The sequence below is a fragment of the Podarcis bocagei genome (genome assembly GCF_964188305.1).
Source record: "Podarcis bocagei genome assembly, chromosome: 7".
NCBI lineage: Eukaryota > Metazoa > Chordata > Lepidosauria > Squamata > Lacertidae > Podarcis > Podarcis bocagei.
The window spans coordinates 56,058,045-56,075,753 of record NC_138132.1 but is presented as its reverse complement, the minus strand read 5'-3'; the positions used below and the strand labels follow the sequence as shown (position 1 = coordinate 56,075,753).

General features: G+C 44.4%; 1 protein-coding gene across 1 annotated transcript; it reads right to left on the bottom strand.

The window, feature by feature from the left end:
* Nucleotides 1-980: 980 nt before the first annotated feature.
* IRX6 (iroquois homeobox 6) lies at nt 981-16,978 on the bottom strand. Its single transcript, XM_081201226.1, has 7 exons — nt 16,892-16,978; nt 14,814-15,071; nt 12,969-13,084; nt 8,994-9,301; nt 7,062-7,688; nt 2,318-2,435; nt 981-1,110 (listed from the first exon to the last, which is right to left on the bottom strand). The coding sequence occupies exons 1-6, from the start codon at nt 16,934-16,936 to the stop codon at nt 2,323-2,325; spliced, it is 1,467 nt and encodes a 488-aa protein (XP_081057352.1). The 5' UTR covers nt 16,937-16,978; the 3' UTR covers nt 981-1,110; nt 2,318-2,322.
* Nucleotides 16,979-17,709: the final 731 nt, after the last annotated feature.

The window sequence follows — 17,709 nt, the reverse complement described above, 5'->3', positions numbered from 1 at the left end:
AGTACCAACACCAGCAGCAGATTGTCAACTGGTACAAATCTTGCTAGTTGGCTGCTTTATTCTGATGGTAGTTTGCTGCCACAAACAACCTAGCTGCCACATTCTGCACCAGAATTGATAGTTTATATTTTTATCTGCATTTTATTGATCTGTTTGCAAATTGCCCTGGGGTTTATTTGGATGAAGGGTGGTTGAGAAGTGCAATAAATAAATAGATGAGAAATAAATAAAGTGCATGACAGCTTGGTATTGCTCTCTCTCACACACGCACACACATGGCTTTTTCAAGGTCACACTTCTGTTTTGACAACATTCATTTGTTTGGTTTTTAATTAGAGACTTTAAAAAATACTTTCCCGTGATATCTTTGTACAAGGACAGAAAATAACAGACTTGCATTTTGCACTACCAAAGAATCCCCTTCAGAGTACCAGACAACATGGCTGACAAATACCTCTTATTTAAAAAATAAAAAAGACAAAGGGGCTTTAAAAAGTGTCATTTTTGTTTGTTTTTGAAAGGATGGAGGAAGAAAGAAGAACCCCCATATCCCACATAGATTTTTGAGGAACAAAGGAAGATTGAGCGATCTCTCAGTAACCATGTTGACAGCTTGCCTCTCACAGAAGACAATGTAGGTCTATTACAGAAGCCAAAGCCTCCCCCAAAATCAGGATGCATTTTTTGAAACTTTTTTTGAAACTTACTAGACATTACTAGTCCAATTATATATCTGGTGGCAAAATTCCGTGTGTGGGATGTGTTCATATAATGTAGCACAGACAAGACCCTACAGCTGCTTTCCTGGTTGGACTTCCTCTGGTGTCCCTTGAAAGTTGTGCATATATAATATCATCTCTTCTCTTCCATTACCATGAGAAGCTGTAGCTGCAGTTCATGCTTTGGAGGGTGTGGAGAGAAGAGAGAGAGAGAGAGAGAGAGAGAGAGAGAGAGAGAGAGAGAGAGAGAGAGAGAGAGGAGAAACACACATACATACACACACACAGAGAGAAAGGGAATTTGCATTGGGAATGACGGGTGTTCCTTCTGAAAGCCTGCAAGTTCCAATTCTTCTTGAGATGTTTCACCAGCATGCTGGATTTCATGAGCCTGAGAAAGAGAAAGGAGATCAGCACATCACCGGGCATTGAGTGAAAAATATTCTTCATATTAATTAGATTTCTGAACTACCCAGGGCAGGTTACACCAACATAAAAGTACAAAATTAGAATCAGATAATAGAGTTTTCTATCCAAGGAATAGGTGGATAGATAGATAGATAGATAGATAGATAGATGATAGAGATAGATAGATGATAGATAGATAGATAGATGATAGATAGATAGATAGATAGATAGATAGATAGATAGATAGATGATAGATAGATGATGGATAGATAGATAGATAGATGATAGATATAGATAGATAGATAGATAGATAGATAGATAGATAGATAGATAGATGATAGATGATAGATAGATGATAGATAGATATAGATAGATAGATAGATAGATAGATAGATAGATAGATGACAGAAAAATAGATGATAGATAGATGATAGATAGATGATAGATAGATAGATGATAGATATAGATAGATGATAGAAAAATAGATGATAGATAGATAGATGATAGATGATAGATAGATGATAGATAGATAGATATAGATAGATAGATAGATAGATAGATAGATAGATAGATAGATTAGATAGATAGATAGATAGATGATAGATAGATAGATAGATAGATAGATAGATAGATAGATAGATGATAGATAGATATAGATAGATAGATGACAGAAAAATAGATGATAGATAGATGATAGACAGATAGATGATAGATGATAGATGATAGATGATAGATGATAGATGATAGATGATAGATAGATGATAGATAGATAGATATACATTATAGAAAAATAGATGATAGATAGATAGATGATAGATGATAGAGTATATCTTTGAACTGAAGTACTAGGCAGTTTCCTATATGCCTAACAGACTAGCTGCCACTCTTCTGAGTCCATCTGGCTTTTTTATTTTTAGGGAAGACCCCAGGTTCAATGCAGAATACCCCAGGTTCAATCCCCAGCATCTCCTGGTAGGGCTGAGAGAGACCCCTGTCTGAAACCCTTGAGAGCTGCAGTCAGTCAGTGTAGACAATACTGAGCTATGTGGATCAGTGGTCTGGCTCAGTTTAAGGCAACTTTCTATGTCTCAATGAATTACAGATAAGGTACCTTTGGGGAAGGTGGAAATCCTAAACTGAGGCATTTCTCAGCAATCACAGCTTGCAGTATAAACTCTTCTGGCACTCACCTTTCTCACCTCTTCAGCACTGGCCTGAAAGCTGTTCTCAGTTTGTCTTTATGCTGACCAAGACAGACTTCGCTTAGGTCTAGGGAACCTTGAGTGCCTCTCGTGTTTCTCCCAAACCCTGTTTTAACAAAAGAAAATGTTTGTTTGGGGTGTTGTTGTTTTTAAAAAACCACCATATTTGATCAGAGTCAGTGGACAACTTTCCCCACTCTTTCCAACATTCCCAGATTTTGACTGCAAATGACTCCATAATCAATATGCTGGATCCAAATAGACTAGTGGAGGCATTACTTCAAAAAATAGGAGCCTGGAATTTTTGGACTTCCATCATCTCTCACCATTTGCCACGCTGGCTGAGGCAAATGGAAGTTTGAGTCCAACAATATTTGGAGGGCAATTGGTACTCCATCCCTGTGCCACATGCTGCTCCAGTTGGTTCTCCCAACCCTCCAGAGCAATTATATTCTTGGTGGGCATGGGGAACTGCAGTGAAGCTGGTGAAAACTGCCACCTCTGCCCCACCATCACCTTTCTTAAGCAGGTGTCAGAACTCCAGCATTGAGATATTTGAATGCAACTTATCCATTTCCCCCCTTGTCAGACCTTTGTTTCAGAACCTGTGGCATTCCAAATGTTTTGGGACTCCAACCCACATCAGCCCAAGCCACATGAAGGGTTATAATCCAGCAACATATGGAGGACCACAAGCTCCCCATCCCTGCCTTATTTCTTTATATCCCCCAAATTAAACTCTGGTTCCATGAGAAAACTGAAAGATTCCTGGGAGCCCATTCACAGAGGTTGCCCGCTGTGCCTCTGAATGACTTCCTGTTCTGGCCTGGTTTTCTTCTCATTGGCCTCCATGTCAGGTGTGTGTGGCAGATTTTGCTGCATCTCTACACTGTATGAGATTGGATCATCCCAGCTCTGTCAACTCAGAGCTGCAGCCATCAGAGTTAATCAGATGATATTATCAGAGCTGCAGTGGCAGAAGGAATGGTAAACTCACTTTCACGTGGAAGATAGAGCAAGCTTGTCTTCTGCTGCTCCAGAGGGTAGGACCCAAACCAATGGATTTGAATTACAAGAAAGGAAATTCTACCTAAACCGTAGGAAGAACTTTCTTATGGTAAGAGCTGTTCTACAGTGGAACGGATTACCACAGATGGCAGTGGACTCTCCATAAAGAGGTTTCAAAATAGAGGGTGGGTGGCCATCTCTCAGGGATTCTTTAGCTGTGATTCCTGCATTGCACAGGGTTTGGCTATATGGCCCTTGTAGGTCCCTTCCAATACTGCAATTCTCTAATTTGATATAACAATGACATGTCTCTCCAATATTTGCCAAGCACCTCATTCTGTTTCCAGCCATAACTTGATCCATCATCTAATATCGTAAAATGTCTCTGTAACAATTCGGGGCACACTGCAAGGGGGGGGGAATTCCTTGTTTGTCATTTCCATATGTGCAGTTCAAGATTTAAGGAAACTCTCTAAGCTTCAGCATAACACTGTCCTTATAGGAATGTCCATGCTGCGAATTTCAGAAGGGGAAAGGGATAAATCACTACACTAATGAACAAGTGCTAAGTGCCAACTGAAATAATGCAAAAGTGAGGCAGGAGTGTCTGTGATCACCTATTTGGGGAAACCTGAAGGTTTTCAAAAATACAAAAAAAAACCCAACCATTTTAAAAAGTTTTTTTTAAAAAAAATGGACCAAAGCTCCATAATATAGCCTTACAAAAACTGAACATGCTTAGTACCTACAGAATGTAGAGCATCAGTTGGAAAAGAAAACAAATTGCAGAAGAAAAGGTTCTTGCTTCAGCCCCTTTACAACTTATGGTATCTAGAGGAAGGGATTGTTCAGGCTGGCAGGAAACCTGAACAGAAGCTCTCCTGGTAAGAGCTCAGGATGCACTGCAAGATTTTATTGTAGGTTCTGTTTGCTTATTTATAAGAGTGTTCCTGAAGCTTGCTTTGCTTTGCTAACACCTCTCATTTGTCTGTCAGAAGTATCCATTTGCACAGAGTGAAGGCTGTAGCTCAGTGGTAGAGCAACCAGAAGGTCCCAGGTTCAATCCTTGACATTTCCAAGCAGGGCTGGGAGAGACCCTGGTCTGAAACCCTGGAAAACTACATCTAGTCAGTGTAGACAGTAGTGAGCTAGATGGACCAATGGTCTGACTCAGTACAAGGTCACTCTCAATATATATTTCTACTATTTTGCATCCTAGCATTTCACCCTTCACCCATTTGTGAGTGTGCTTGCTCCTACATATACATGAACACAAGAAGATGCCTTATACCAAGATCTAAAGGATCTTCACTGGCTCCCACTACATTTCAAAGTACAATTCAAAGTGTTGGTGCTAACCCTCAAAGCCCTAAATGGCCTTGGCCCAGTATACCTGAAGCAGCGACTCCACCTCTATCATTCTGCCCCGACACTGAGGTCCTCCTCTGAGGGTCTTCTGGTGGTTCCCTCACTATGAGAAGCAAAGTTACAGGGAACCAGAAGGCCCTGCTTGTCAGTGGCACCCGTCCTGTGGAATGCTCTCCCTTCAGATGTCAAGGAGATAAAGAAGGACACAATTTTTAGAAGACATCTGAAGGCAGCCCTGTATTGGGAGGATTTTAATGTTTGATGTTTTATTATGTTTTTATATATGCTGTAAGCCGCTCAGAGTGGCTGGGGAAACCCAGCCAGATGAGTGGAGTATTATTATTATTATTATTACTACTATTATTATTATTATGCTGCATTCCTGTATGCACTTATGATGGCGAAGGTCTCCATGAAGTCAAATGGTGCACTTCAGCAACACCACAGCAATATATAGCACAGAAGAAACACACAACAACCTCTAAAAAAATATTAAAAGGAGGGACAGTTTTCTGACAGCTTATTTTGACCCTAAGGTAAAGGTAAAGGGACCCCTGACCATTAGGTCCAGTCATGACCGACTCTGGGGTTGCGGCGCTCATCTCGCTTTAGTGGCCAAGGGAGCCAGCGTTTGTCCGCAGACAGCTTCCGGGTCATGTGGCCAGCATGACTAAACCGCTTCTGGCGAACCAGAGCAGCGCACGGAAACGCCGTTTACCTTCCCGCCGGAGCGGTACCTATTTATCTACTTGCACTTTAATGTGCTTTCGAACTGCTAGGTTGGCAGCAGCAGGGACCGAGCAACGGGAGCTCACCCCGTCACGGGGATTCAAACCGCCGACCTTCTGATCGGCAAGTCCTAGGCTCTGTGGTTTAACCCACAGCGCCACCCGCGTCCCTTTGACCCTAGGTGGCGCTTAATTCAACCTGAGATCCTCACTTGTTCTAGCTTCAGAAGTTGACTCAGAAATGAGTTCCAGTGTGTTCAGTAAGCTATACTCCCAGGAAAGCAAACATAGGGTGGGAGTGAGGGGTGGGGAGTAACATTCAAAATGTGGTTGCATTAATGTATCTTTAGTCTTTAGGGCACAAGCAGCCAATGTTTTGCCCTCCATATGTTGTTGGACTACAGCTCCCATCTTCAAGGACCACTGGACACATTGGCTGAGGCTGATAGAAATTGGAACTCATCTGAAGGGTTGAGCCTTGGTTACTACACAACAGTGGGTGGCACAATGGGTCCAGCTATTAACCAGAAAGTTAGTGGTTCAAGGCCACCCAGGGAGAGCTGTGCGCAGAGGGTTGGACTAGATGACCCTCAGGTTGGACTAGATGACCCTCCTTCCAACTCTACAATTCTATTATGATTTATTGAATGCACTAATCAAATGCTGAACCTTGCTGTGCTAACTTTAATCAGCAAGACATACAAAGAATCCTTCAGGTTTTAAGGCTTGTGTTGAACATTCCAGATTGAAATTTCTACCTCCTCCCCCACCCACAAGAAAATCATTTCAGATCAAATCTGAATCTTTTCAAGGAAATGGGCTATTTTCCCCTGTACCTGTAAGTTGGATCAGCAGTGAAGATATGGCTCTGAGCATGTACAGAGGTCCATTTTCACCATTCAGTCAAAACCTAACTATATGATACTTAGCAGCTTCACCATGTTGTTCTCTTGCTGGACTTACATTTGATTTTTGCCACTAACGTAAGTGGTGAACTTATTGCACATTGACTTTTCCTTGTCATGTTGTGTGTGACACTCTACCACACTCTACTACATGGCAAGATAATTACTTCCCATAAGTTCTTTGAGAAACAGATGGATTCACAAGACCATTTTGAACTGGCCAAGGCTCCTGAATTTAATTCTGAATTTCTCTTTCTACTTTTATCACATTGACTTAGCTGCCTGAACATCCAGACATTGACACATCCAGACACATTTTGATGATATCCTGGTTTCCACCACCACATGGATCAACCCACACCTCAATCATTTTCAGCAGGATAACCAGTCACTGTTTCACCACAAAGACAAGGAAGGTCCTGAATAACTTCGCCAACTCAAAATGGTTGTGTGAATCCACCAACTTGTCAAAGATTTCTCAGAATCTGAGTTAAGCTCACTCATCTTTTGGATAATGCTGAAGAGGACATCGGTGCTCCTTCCCCAAAATGAGGGGAGAAATTTAGCATCCAGTAACTACATGAAAAACAGCTGTGAATTATGTGGTCCTGGACCTAGAAAACCATGGCAGAACTTTTGACACCACATAAACTTCCATTCGCTAAAATCAAGCAGTACTTCTGGATATGGAAATAAAGGGAGGAATCTCAAGAAGCTGGCTACCTTCAGTTCCTGCTGAATACTGACAGGTCTCGCCCAGCATGGGATAGGAAGCATAGTTTAAAGAGATGGACTGCAGGTTGAAGGTCGAATTCTTAAAGATCTTGGTGGGTTGAGCCAGCTCCTCCAAGGCCTTGTCATGAATAGACTGTGTTCTCACAAGGCTGCCCAGGGGCCTCTCCTCACCGCATTGTCCCACAGCCCCAGGGGGCCTTCCCCTGAGCACCAAACAGTCGGGGCTCTCTGTCCTTTGAGCAGGATGGCTCATGGGTCCCACAATCACATTGGCCCCCGCTGTGTGAGCTAAAGACCAGATCCTGGGCTTCTCAGGGGCTTCGTAGGGTTGGCCATGATTTCCAAGGCCACCCACCAAGGTGGCTCCTCCCTTGTGGCCAAGGAAGTCCCCCGTAAGTGCCGAGTCAGCTTTGGCACAGGGGAAGGCCTGAAAGTGGCTGGGCAGGCTAAGGTTGCAGTTGTTTTTTTCTGCCTCAGCCAAGGCGCTGCCCACACCAGGGCCTTCTTGGTGTGGATGCTTCGGCTCAGCCTCCAGCTTGATTTCAGCCTCCTCCTCGTCCAAGTCCTCCAGATCGCTCAGCTGCAATTCCTTTTCTTCTTTGCATCTTTTGGGATCTGTATTTTGGAACGAAAAGCAGGGGCAGAAATGATATGTGTAAACAACAGCAACAACCCATAAGAAGGTTGAGTAACTGCAAGGCCAGGCCACACACTAGCCTCAATGAGGTAGTCACCTCAGGTGGCCAGCTGGGGACAACTGGTAGGGGTGGTGGATCTGGGACCCCAAGGAGAAGACCATTCACTGCCTCTTGAGTTTTTCACCCATGGCTGCCACTTGAGAAGAATGGGGCCACCACTAGCACTGCCTTCTCCTCTCTGGCCTTTTTTCTCCACCACCAGCTTCAGTATGCCAGGGCTTTTCTATGCCACCTCCAGTCACCTCAGGTGGAAACGGAGGAGGAGGTGGTAGCAGTGGGGGAAGGGAAGAGAAGAGGAGAAGAACTGGAAGGGGCACAACTGATTGGTTTTGCCTCAAGCGGCAAAATGTATTGGGCCAGCCAGCCCTGAACTACCATGCCAAAATGCAAGGAGATCAGAACTTTGCACTTCTCATTTACAGACAGTGATAGTTTAGTACTTTCACATTCAGACAACCTCTAGCTAAATACCAAGGATAAGAAACAAATAAAGCATACCGTTCATATCCGATATTGAGTTAGACATTAGAATTATGGACAAAAGTGTGTGTTTGTGTGTGTGTGTGTGTGTGTGTGTGTGTGTGTGTGTGTGTGTGTGTGTTTAGTCACACTACATATAATCAAATTTATGGCACTCCCTGCTACAGAGATGTGGTGTTGGCCATTAACTTAGATGGCTTTTAAGATGGTTTATGAAAAATAATAATACAGTTCTACCAACGGCCATTCACTGTGATGGCTGGATTCTGTATTCAAAGCAGAGACAGTATACCACTGAGCACAGGTGGGGTGCTGTGGGCTTACGGGAGGCATCTGGTAGACCACTTGATAGACATTTGGTGTGAGCCAGCAGGGCATCAAAAACTGAACATAACAGGAGCCTTGAGAGATAAGATCAAAGATCTACAGTATCTCAGAGTTGGAGAATATCTGTGTCCCTCAAGATGTTGCTGGACTACAACTCCCATCAGTCTTGATCCTGCCATCTGGGGTTGATGGATTCTGCAGTCCAACAACATCTGGAGGCCCAAAAGTTCTCCACCTTGGTCTATCAAGACCAGCACCCTGCACTTCACAGTGTTCAACCAGATGGCTCCAGGAAATACAATATAATAATTACTTTATTTTATGTTTTCTTCCAAAGAACCCATTATATCTTCACAACCACTCTGTAAAGTAGATTAGATCAAGAGGCATCCAGCAAGTCCATTTCCAAGCCTACCTTTGCTTTCATTTTCACTGCCACAGTCTTCACCATTCCTTCTCCCATCCTCTCGCCTCTCTTCTCCTGCTTTGTTTTTTGGAGACCAGGTCATCTTATTCTCTTTCTTGAGCCTTCTCCGAGCATTGGCGAACCAGGTAGAGACCTGAGTGAGGGTCATCTTGGTGATGATGGCCAGCATGATTTTCTCTCCTTTGGTAGGGTAGGGGTTTTTCCGGTGCTCATACAGCCACGTCTTCAAAGTGCTAGTGGTCTCTCGGGTGGCATTCTTGCGTCTGGCTGAGCTGCTAAAATCCACTGTTCCATATCTGGCAGGGAGATAGAGATGCTGAGCATGATTTTCTGGGCCAGTATGGAGGTGCATATGCTACTTTTCAGGCAGAATGGAACCACAAATTGGAACAGTGTCAAAATGAACACAACTTCTGTGTAACTGGGAAATGATTTCCATATCAATAGAGGCATAACTACAGCCCATTCATAGCTAACTACACCCCATTCATAGGCTTAAGAACATAAGACACACCTGCTGGATGAGACCAGTGGCTCAGCTAGTCCAGCATCCTGTTATCACAATGCCAACCAGATTCTTATGGGATACCCACAAACAAGACCTGAGCACAAGATCATCTTCCCCCCTGCAGTTTCCAGCAACTAACAGCATAATGTCTCCAATTGTGGTGATTGTAGGCAAATTTACTCACAAGTTTGATCCACTGAGTACAATGGAGCGTACTCTCCAATAATAGTGTTTAGACAGAATTCTATACACACTTACAGGGGAGCATGTTCTATTAAACTCAATAGGACTTCTGAGCATACCTGCAAAGGATTACATTTCTACACCTTTTGCTATCATCAGGTCTAAAAGATGGCAAGAATAAGAAATGTTACTCAAATATATTTGAATTGAATATTTTAGTCATTTGCATCTTGCAGGTGGTGAGTTCTTTCTTCTATTTATTTAAAAAAAGAGAAGCACAGGATGGCGTGAGATAGAAACTCCTTCCTCTTCAGATTCCTATTGGCAATGCCATCTTATGCATGTTTAAAGGTAAAGGGACCCCTGACCATTAGGTCCAGTCGTGGCTGACTCTGGGGTTGCAGCGCTCATCTCGCTTTATTGGCCGAGGGAGCTGGCGTACAGCTTCCAGGTCATTCTGGCTAACCAGAGCAGCACACGGAAACGCCATTTACCTTCCCGCTGGAGTGGTACCTATTTACTCAGAGGTAAATCCCTCTAAGTTCAATGGGGCTTACTCTCTTGTAAGTGAATATAGGACTTCAGCCTAACAACACTCACACACACACGGGCAAGAGACTTTGGTTACAATATACAGTATGATGATTGGATGAAATTATGGAATGAAAGGCTAAAATTTACGGCATGCACTGCGTTGAAAGAAAATGTAATGAAAATGTTTTACAGATGGTACATAACGCCAGTTAAACTGGCCAAAATGTATAAAACATGCAATAAGTGTTGGAAATGTAAAGAAAAAGAAGGTACTTTCTATCATATGTGGTGGGAGTGTAAAAAAGTGAAAGACTTCTGGGAAATGATATACAATGAATTGAAAAAGATGTTGAAATATATGTTCGTTAAAAAACCAGAAGCCTTTCCATTAGGAATGGTAGGAAATGAAATCAATAAGAGAAACTGTAAACTCTTTCAATATGCAGTGACTGCCGCAAGGATACTTCTGGCCCAAAGATGGAAACAGAAAGAAATTCCAACAGTGGAAGAACGGAGAAGGAAATTGACCGAATATGCAGAATTGGACAAATTGACTGGGAAGATTTGATACCAGAAAGACCAAAAGTTTATCGAGGACTGGGGGAAATTTACAGAATATCTGAAAAATATATGTCATGCACAGACAACGCTTGTTGGTTTTGAAGAGACTCTGTGAAATAGTATGAAATACTGCAAAAAAGAGAGTAAGAGGAAAAGGAGTGGGGAAAGGCAATATCATGTTTAGAAATGCGTCAATAAATAGAAATTTTTCGAAAGATTGACAGAGAAACTGAGGGAAGTCAAAATTGAAGCATGAGTGTAAAATAATTTGTTGACTGTATAAAATTTGTTTGGAAAATGAATAAAAATTATTTTTTTTAAAAAAAACACACAACAACACTCACACACATCACCCAACAGCTATATAACAAACAGAAAAGCAGGCCATACTTTTCCTCATTGTCGCTTCTCAGTGCTGTGGGAAGTTTAAGACAGAAGAGGTCTACCAGCAGAAAGTGGGGAAAGGGAGAGTTATGGGGAATTGCGCATTCCCCATATGTTGTTGGACTCCAGCTCCCATCATTAAAAGACACCTGAAGGCAGCCCTGTTTAGGGAAGTTTATAATGTTTGGTGCTGTATTGTTTTTAATATTCGGTTGGAAGCTGCCCAGAGTGGCTGGGGAAACCCAGCCAGATGAGCAGGGCATAAATAATAAATCATCATCATCATCACCATCATCATCACTGGCCTCACTGGCAGGGGCTGATGGAAGTTGGGATCCAACAACATCTGGAGGATTGCAGGATCCTCATCTGGGTTGCAGTTTTATAAAATTATGCATGACATGGAGAAAGTGAGTAGAGAAAAGTTTTCCTCCCTTTCTCATAACACTAGAACAATGCTGGAAGATTCATCACAGATTAAAAAAAATACTTCACATAATGAATAAATTCTTCACATAGCACCTAGTTAAACTATGGAATCCCCCCAGGAGGCAGTGATGGGCACCAACTTGGATGGCTATGAAAGAGAATTTTTGATGACTGTGAAAGATGAATTTATGGAGGATACCAATGGTTACAAGCCAGAATGGCTGTGTTTTGCCTCCACAGTCAGAGGCAGTAATGCTTCTGAATACCCACTGCTGGAAACCACAGGAGGGAGAGTGGTCTCTTGCTCAGGTCCTGCTTGACTGTTTCCCACAGGCAACTGGTTGGCCACTGTGAGAACAGGATGCCATTGGCCTGAACCAAATACAAAGAGTTAGACAAACCCCAATGCTATATTGCTTAATAATTATAATAATGATTATTACGAAAAAAATACAGATCTTGGTGCTGGCCTGCCCTCTTTTTCATGTATATATTGCTAGGCCACATGAAAGGTTATACTGATAGCAGAGTAACTAGTTTACAAAGGTCAGTGACAAAGAAGGACAAGCTTTGCATGGAGATAGTCCCAGATTAGGCATCCTCAAGAAGGACTTCTATCTCCTGGAGAGCTGTTGCCTTTCACTCTAGACAGGTCACATTCACACGCACATTTAAATTATTAGGATGCTACTTCGAAAAGTCATGGCTTCCCCCAAAGAATTCTGGGAACTGTAGTTGTGCTGTGGGTTGTTAGGAGACCTCTATTCCCCTCACAGAGCTACGATTCCCAGAGTTTCTCCCTCAGCTGATTTGCTCTAGTTTTTATTGTTTTATACTGTATGTTAATGTTAGCCTTTTATTTTATTGCTGTGGGAGCCCCTCACAAAAGTTCTGTTATGGGGCAGCTATATAAATGCAGACAGTAAATGAATATCCATAGGATCACCACCATCTGCAATGTATGCAGAAGGTCCCAGAGTCAACTCTGGCCGTGTGAGAAGGTTCCTTGTTTGAAATCCTGGAGCTGCTATGTGTCATTGTGAGGAACACTGAGCTAGATGGGCCAATGGATCCCACTCAGTAACAGGTACTGAGGAGTCGCTTGAAAGGCAATGGAAGGGGCTCCTTTGCCCTTTGCAAAGCACGCCTAGCATTCCAGGCGCCACTGCAAAAGCAAACCTTCGAATGGAGTCGTGCTATTCCTGATGGCTGCTCCCCAGATCGCCCGGGATTAACACAGAGAGAGACTAGTCAATTGGTAGGGCGGGGGAGGGAGAATGTCGGAGGTTTGCCGCTGCTGTAGCTCCCAACAGTCGCGGGCAGATCTAAAGAGCTCCCGCTCGGCTGATCAAAGCGCTTGTTACCTGTCGTATTGGTACTGCCCAAAGGAATGCTCGTAGGTGTAGTAGGCGGCGGCCGTGGGCTGTGCAATCCCCGCGTGCAAAGCGGAGGAGCCGTCCTTGATGTCGTACTGGGAGTTCTAGAAAACACATTAAAAGTGTTTTAAGGCTGAGTACGAAGGGAGATCCCGCATGCTTTTTCCTTCCTTTCCAGCCCACCCTGCTCCGGGCCGAGATGCCCCAACTAACCAATAGCAATGACTGTGGGAAATCGCACCCGCTTCTCTGGATTCCTTAATCCGGATTAAGTACCTTTTGGACTAATAGTCAAAATAAAAAAAATCCTTCCTGTAGCACCTTAAAGACCAACTAAGTTAGTTCTTGGTATAAGCTTTCGTGTGCATGCACGACTATTTTGGACTAATGAGAGCGTTTAGGCTGTTCAGGCTTTCATGGGGGTAAGCCCCAGCTGAGTACAGGACTATTTGGGGACGATTCCCGAAGTTGCTATTTCTTCCCGTTTGCGTTGAGGCCAGGGTTGACTATACGCATACACAATTCCCATGTTGGGTTTTCACCTCTATGGTACGATCCTGAAACTGCAGTCCTAAAACACATTTACTGAGCAGCAATTGCCGTTGAACAAATGGGACCTGTTTGCAAATAAACAGGTAGGGAGCTGCATTGTTAAAATCCTACCAACTTTAACGCAGAGCTCGTCCCACTTTGCTGCTTTTTAACTAAAAATTCCTAAATTTTGTTTCGCTTGGAAGTCAAGAATGGGTGGATCGGCTGGAAAGGGGGGATAGGTTTTTTTAATGAATTTATCATAAATATTAAGTTTCTGAAGCATGCTAGTTTTAGAAAACGACCTTAGGGTGTAATTATAATGACATTTGCCAATGTGTACGCTCCATTGGACTCACACGGAATTACTTCTGAGATGACAATAGAATTGTCTCCCTCTTTTATAGTCTCCCTCTTTTTGGTCTCCTCTCCTGATCAGTGTAATAACTGCAAGCTACCTCGAGGCAGAGACCCTTTTGTGTATGATGAGCGAGGTACAGGGATAGAGCTCTTTATTTTATTCTATTTTTACATTATCTTGACATCGTTTTGGGAGCAACGCATGACAATTAAGAAACAATACAAAACAATAGGTCCCGGCCTTCAATGAGCTTACAGTCGCAAATCATCGATGGAAAGTGGAGGAGAGGTTTCTGCTTGGAGTCTAAGAATTGCTCGTGTGGAATTTGGGGACCCGAATCTGTGTACAACCGCAAGTCCTCCTTTCCACGCCGCTTTGGTTTTGTGCAGATCCCAGTTAAATTCCCCGCGCGCTCTTCCAGGTGAGTGTGGACAGGGACCGCTGCCCGGCGGCTCGAGTCTGTGCATGTTTGCTCAGAATAAAATTATGCATATCCCCGAGCCCTGCGGAAAGGATCCCAAACCTATGACTCAGTTCTGTTCAGTGGGGCGGGCCTACTCCTACCTTGGAGTACCTAAGCTTACTCTCAATACCCAACAGGTCTACACGGACCTCCCCAAATCCCAATATGTCTACTTGGAAGTAAGTAGCACGGATCTCAGTGGGGTTTTATAATTCCTTAGTAAAAATTGTACGCTAGGAAAGACACTCAGAAGGGAACCAAACATCAAGAAACAGCGCAGGATTTTACTTCCGAGTAAACATCATCGCCTTGTAATGTAAATGCATTCTGTTTCCCCTCCCCCCAGCTGCAAAATTGCTAATACGATTAGGTGCATTACCAGGTCAACAGGGACTAGCGCCCCCTTTTCCTCTTAGTAACCAAATTGTAGCGCGAAAGTCATAGGGGAGCGGAAGGCCTGTGCCTTCCCTTCACTCACCAGCGTGGTGTACAGTGTGGACGGATCCGCTCCGTACGGGAGGTAATTGGCGTAACTTTGGCCGGCCGCAGCTGCGTAGGGCGAGCCGTACATCCCCAGCGCCGCATTGAGGTCCGTCCTGGAGCCGGCCAACAGCCTGTTCTCGTAAGAGGGGCAGCAGAGGGTGGCCGTTTGGGAAGAAGATCCCGAGGACACATCGGAGACGGATCGGGTCCCTGAGTCACAGCAAGTGGTGCTAGAGGTGGCTGAGACGAAAAACTGGAGTTCAGAGAGAGAGGGAGGGAGAGAGAAATAATTAGAAAAACGCAAGAAAGGAAGTCGAGAAACAATTTCACGTTAATTGCAAAGCACATTTGGAGTGGGTGGTTGGGTGTTGGGGGAGAAGCCCTTGTTAGCCCTGAAGAAACGGACGGTGCTTCCTTCCGAGTAGGATCCAGCCGGTCAATGGGGCTGTGGAGATCCAGGGGTCCGGAGGAGGCTGTCCAAAGCGGGACGCCAGAAGTGCAGAGTCTCCTAAGCCAACCCCAATTTACAGCAAAGGAAGCCCCCAAAGCGAATTTAACGTTTTGCTTAGAATTCCTGATCCACCGAGTGGCTTGAAAATATTAATGGAAAGGGAGAGAGAGGGAAGGTACCATCGTGGCAAGCCGGATGAGACTCTTAAAAGATACCACCTTCGCTTAAATTATATGGGGGGGGGGATGCAGGTAGCGGGGAGGGGAGGCTGTGCAGGTGTAATACTGTGGGAGGCTTTCAGCTTCATCCGCAGAGGCACGAAGTCGGCGGGGATGAGGCACCTGGGACCGAAGTCAGGCAGGAAGGCTTGGAAAGCAAGGGGAAGCAGAAAGGTTGCTCCCATGAGAGAGCAGCGGATACCAGTCAATTAAAAGACCGATTTTTTCTCTCTTTAAAGTATATATAAGATAAACCTGGGAGATACACCCCCACCTGAAAGCCTGGAGAACGGCTGCCAGTCAGTGTAGACAATACTGAACTTGATGGACCGCTGTAAGGTAGGTTCCTGAATTCTAGATCAAGTCATAGTATACTTTTGCAATTTGCATTACACCGTATGACACAATAGAGTAAATGACACTGAATTAATTGGCTGCATACGCTGTTATTCTTTCTCTCACATACACACCTCGCCCTCCCAGGTCTCTACCCCCGCCTACCCCTCAGGTAAAAAGAAAACAAATAATTGGGGAGGGGCTGACTCTCGTGGATTACACCGGAATAAGCAGAATCCGAAATCCAAATCTAAATTGGACTAAGAAAGCGTGTGGGCTCAGTAGCAATCGCCCCCTTCCAAAACGGGACTGACTTCTCATACAGGTATGCATAGGAATGCCTCTTCGCGTGAGAAAACTGCGACGAGTCAATAAGTTCCATTGGAATCGATAGGACTTTCCTTCCAAGTCAGTATCTTCCAAGTCAGTATCTTAGAACAGCTTTGGTCGCCTTGGTAAAACTTTATTTCCAACTTTATTTATTTTCTCACTCAAAGAACCCTATGTCAATATTTATTAGAGCTGAGAGGAGGGGGAGCACACCCAAACTGTGCCAGTCCTATAAATACCTGTACCCAAACAACACATACACGGATCGCCTTCAGTGGAAAATCAATAAGAGATTTGCAGATCAACTGAACTTCAGGAACACCCGCCCCCCCCCCTTCCGCCTAAACTTGCCACCACTTAAAACTGAACAGGTAGTCATGAGGAAACAAATTCTTGCTGCGATCCTCTGCATCTTTCTTTGGGATTGAGTCCCATTGCAAACAGCCTGTCTTACTCCTGAGTAAACTTGGGTAGGAGCAGTCTGCCGGTTCACCATATCTCCCATTCATTCAAACACGCGCACGCAGACACCCATCACACAGATCAAAGGAAGGTGGGAGGGGGCGACGCAGCATCTCCTCCAGATATTCATTTGAAACAAACAAACAAACAAAAATGATTAAAACTAGATAAATGCAAAGGAGGCTTTGAAAAGATACCTGACATTGCACGCCACGCCACAGACCCGGTTCTCCCCCCACACTAAAAAAAAAAGTGGTGGTGGGTGTTTGGACTTACCTGAGAAGACGTGTTGTAAGGATATCCAAGCTGTGAAAAAGACATCGTTGCTTTCCAGTTTTGTTTGGGGTGGGTTTTCTTTTTTTGAACGGATGTTTGGGTGACCCCCCCTTCTTCGCCCTCCCCAAATCTTTCTCCACTGAGTCCTCCCCCTCCTTCCCTCCCGACCCACCTTTTCACACCCCCATCCCCACGATGCCTCTTGATGACGATCAATTACGAGCAGGATTGCTATGGATTATTTTTTATTTCTTCTCTTCGCAACACCCCCCCGCCCCTCCCGCCCTCTCTACACACGTGAATTATTAAAGATTGCAAGCGGGCATCTGCGGAAAAGAGGCTCGCAGCCTCCGCCGGAGCTCCCCGCCCGCCCCCTCCTCATCCTGATGCTTCTTGGAAAGAGAGGGGGGCTATAAATATAGATATAGATCATTTATAGATGGATAGATAGATAGAATCTATGGAGGGGGAGAACAGCTCAACAGAGGACGAGTTTCGTTGGAGAGGCGGGGGGGGGGAGCGGAGAGGAGGATGTTGGAAAGAAATTGGTGATGATGATGGTGGTGGTGGAGGGGTGCCCGGAGTGGGTGGGTGGGAAGGAAACGTCAAAGCTGGCAAGCCGTGGAAGAGTTCGCTTGTGCATTGTTTTTCTGTTCCCGTTCGAGTCCTTTCGCGCGCCGCTCCCCAGCCAGCGGAGCCGAGTGACGTCATAAGTAATCCCGAGTTCTTCGTGCCAATCCTGAGCCTCGCGCTGAGCATCTTAAAAGGCGCCCTTGCTTGTATCAGGCATTATTGTTGTTATTGTTGTTGTCATTTAT

What these genes read in the sequence shown, in the direction of transcription:
- IRX6 (XM_081201226.1), bottom strand. Translation starts at nt 16,936, where the DNA reads ATGTCTTTTTCACAGCTTGGATATCCTTACAACACGTCTTCTCAG. An exon ending in CCACACTGTACACCACGCTG is followed by an intron (nt 13,085 to 14,813) that starts GTGAGTGAAGGG and finishes TGTGTTTTCTAG; the next exon opens with AACTCCCAGTACGACATCAA. An exon ending in GGGCAGTACCAATACGACAG is followed by an intron (nt 9,302 to 12,968) that starts GTAACAAGCGCT and finishes TCTCCCTGCCAG; the next exon opens with ATATGGAACAGTGGATTTTA.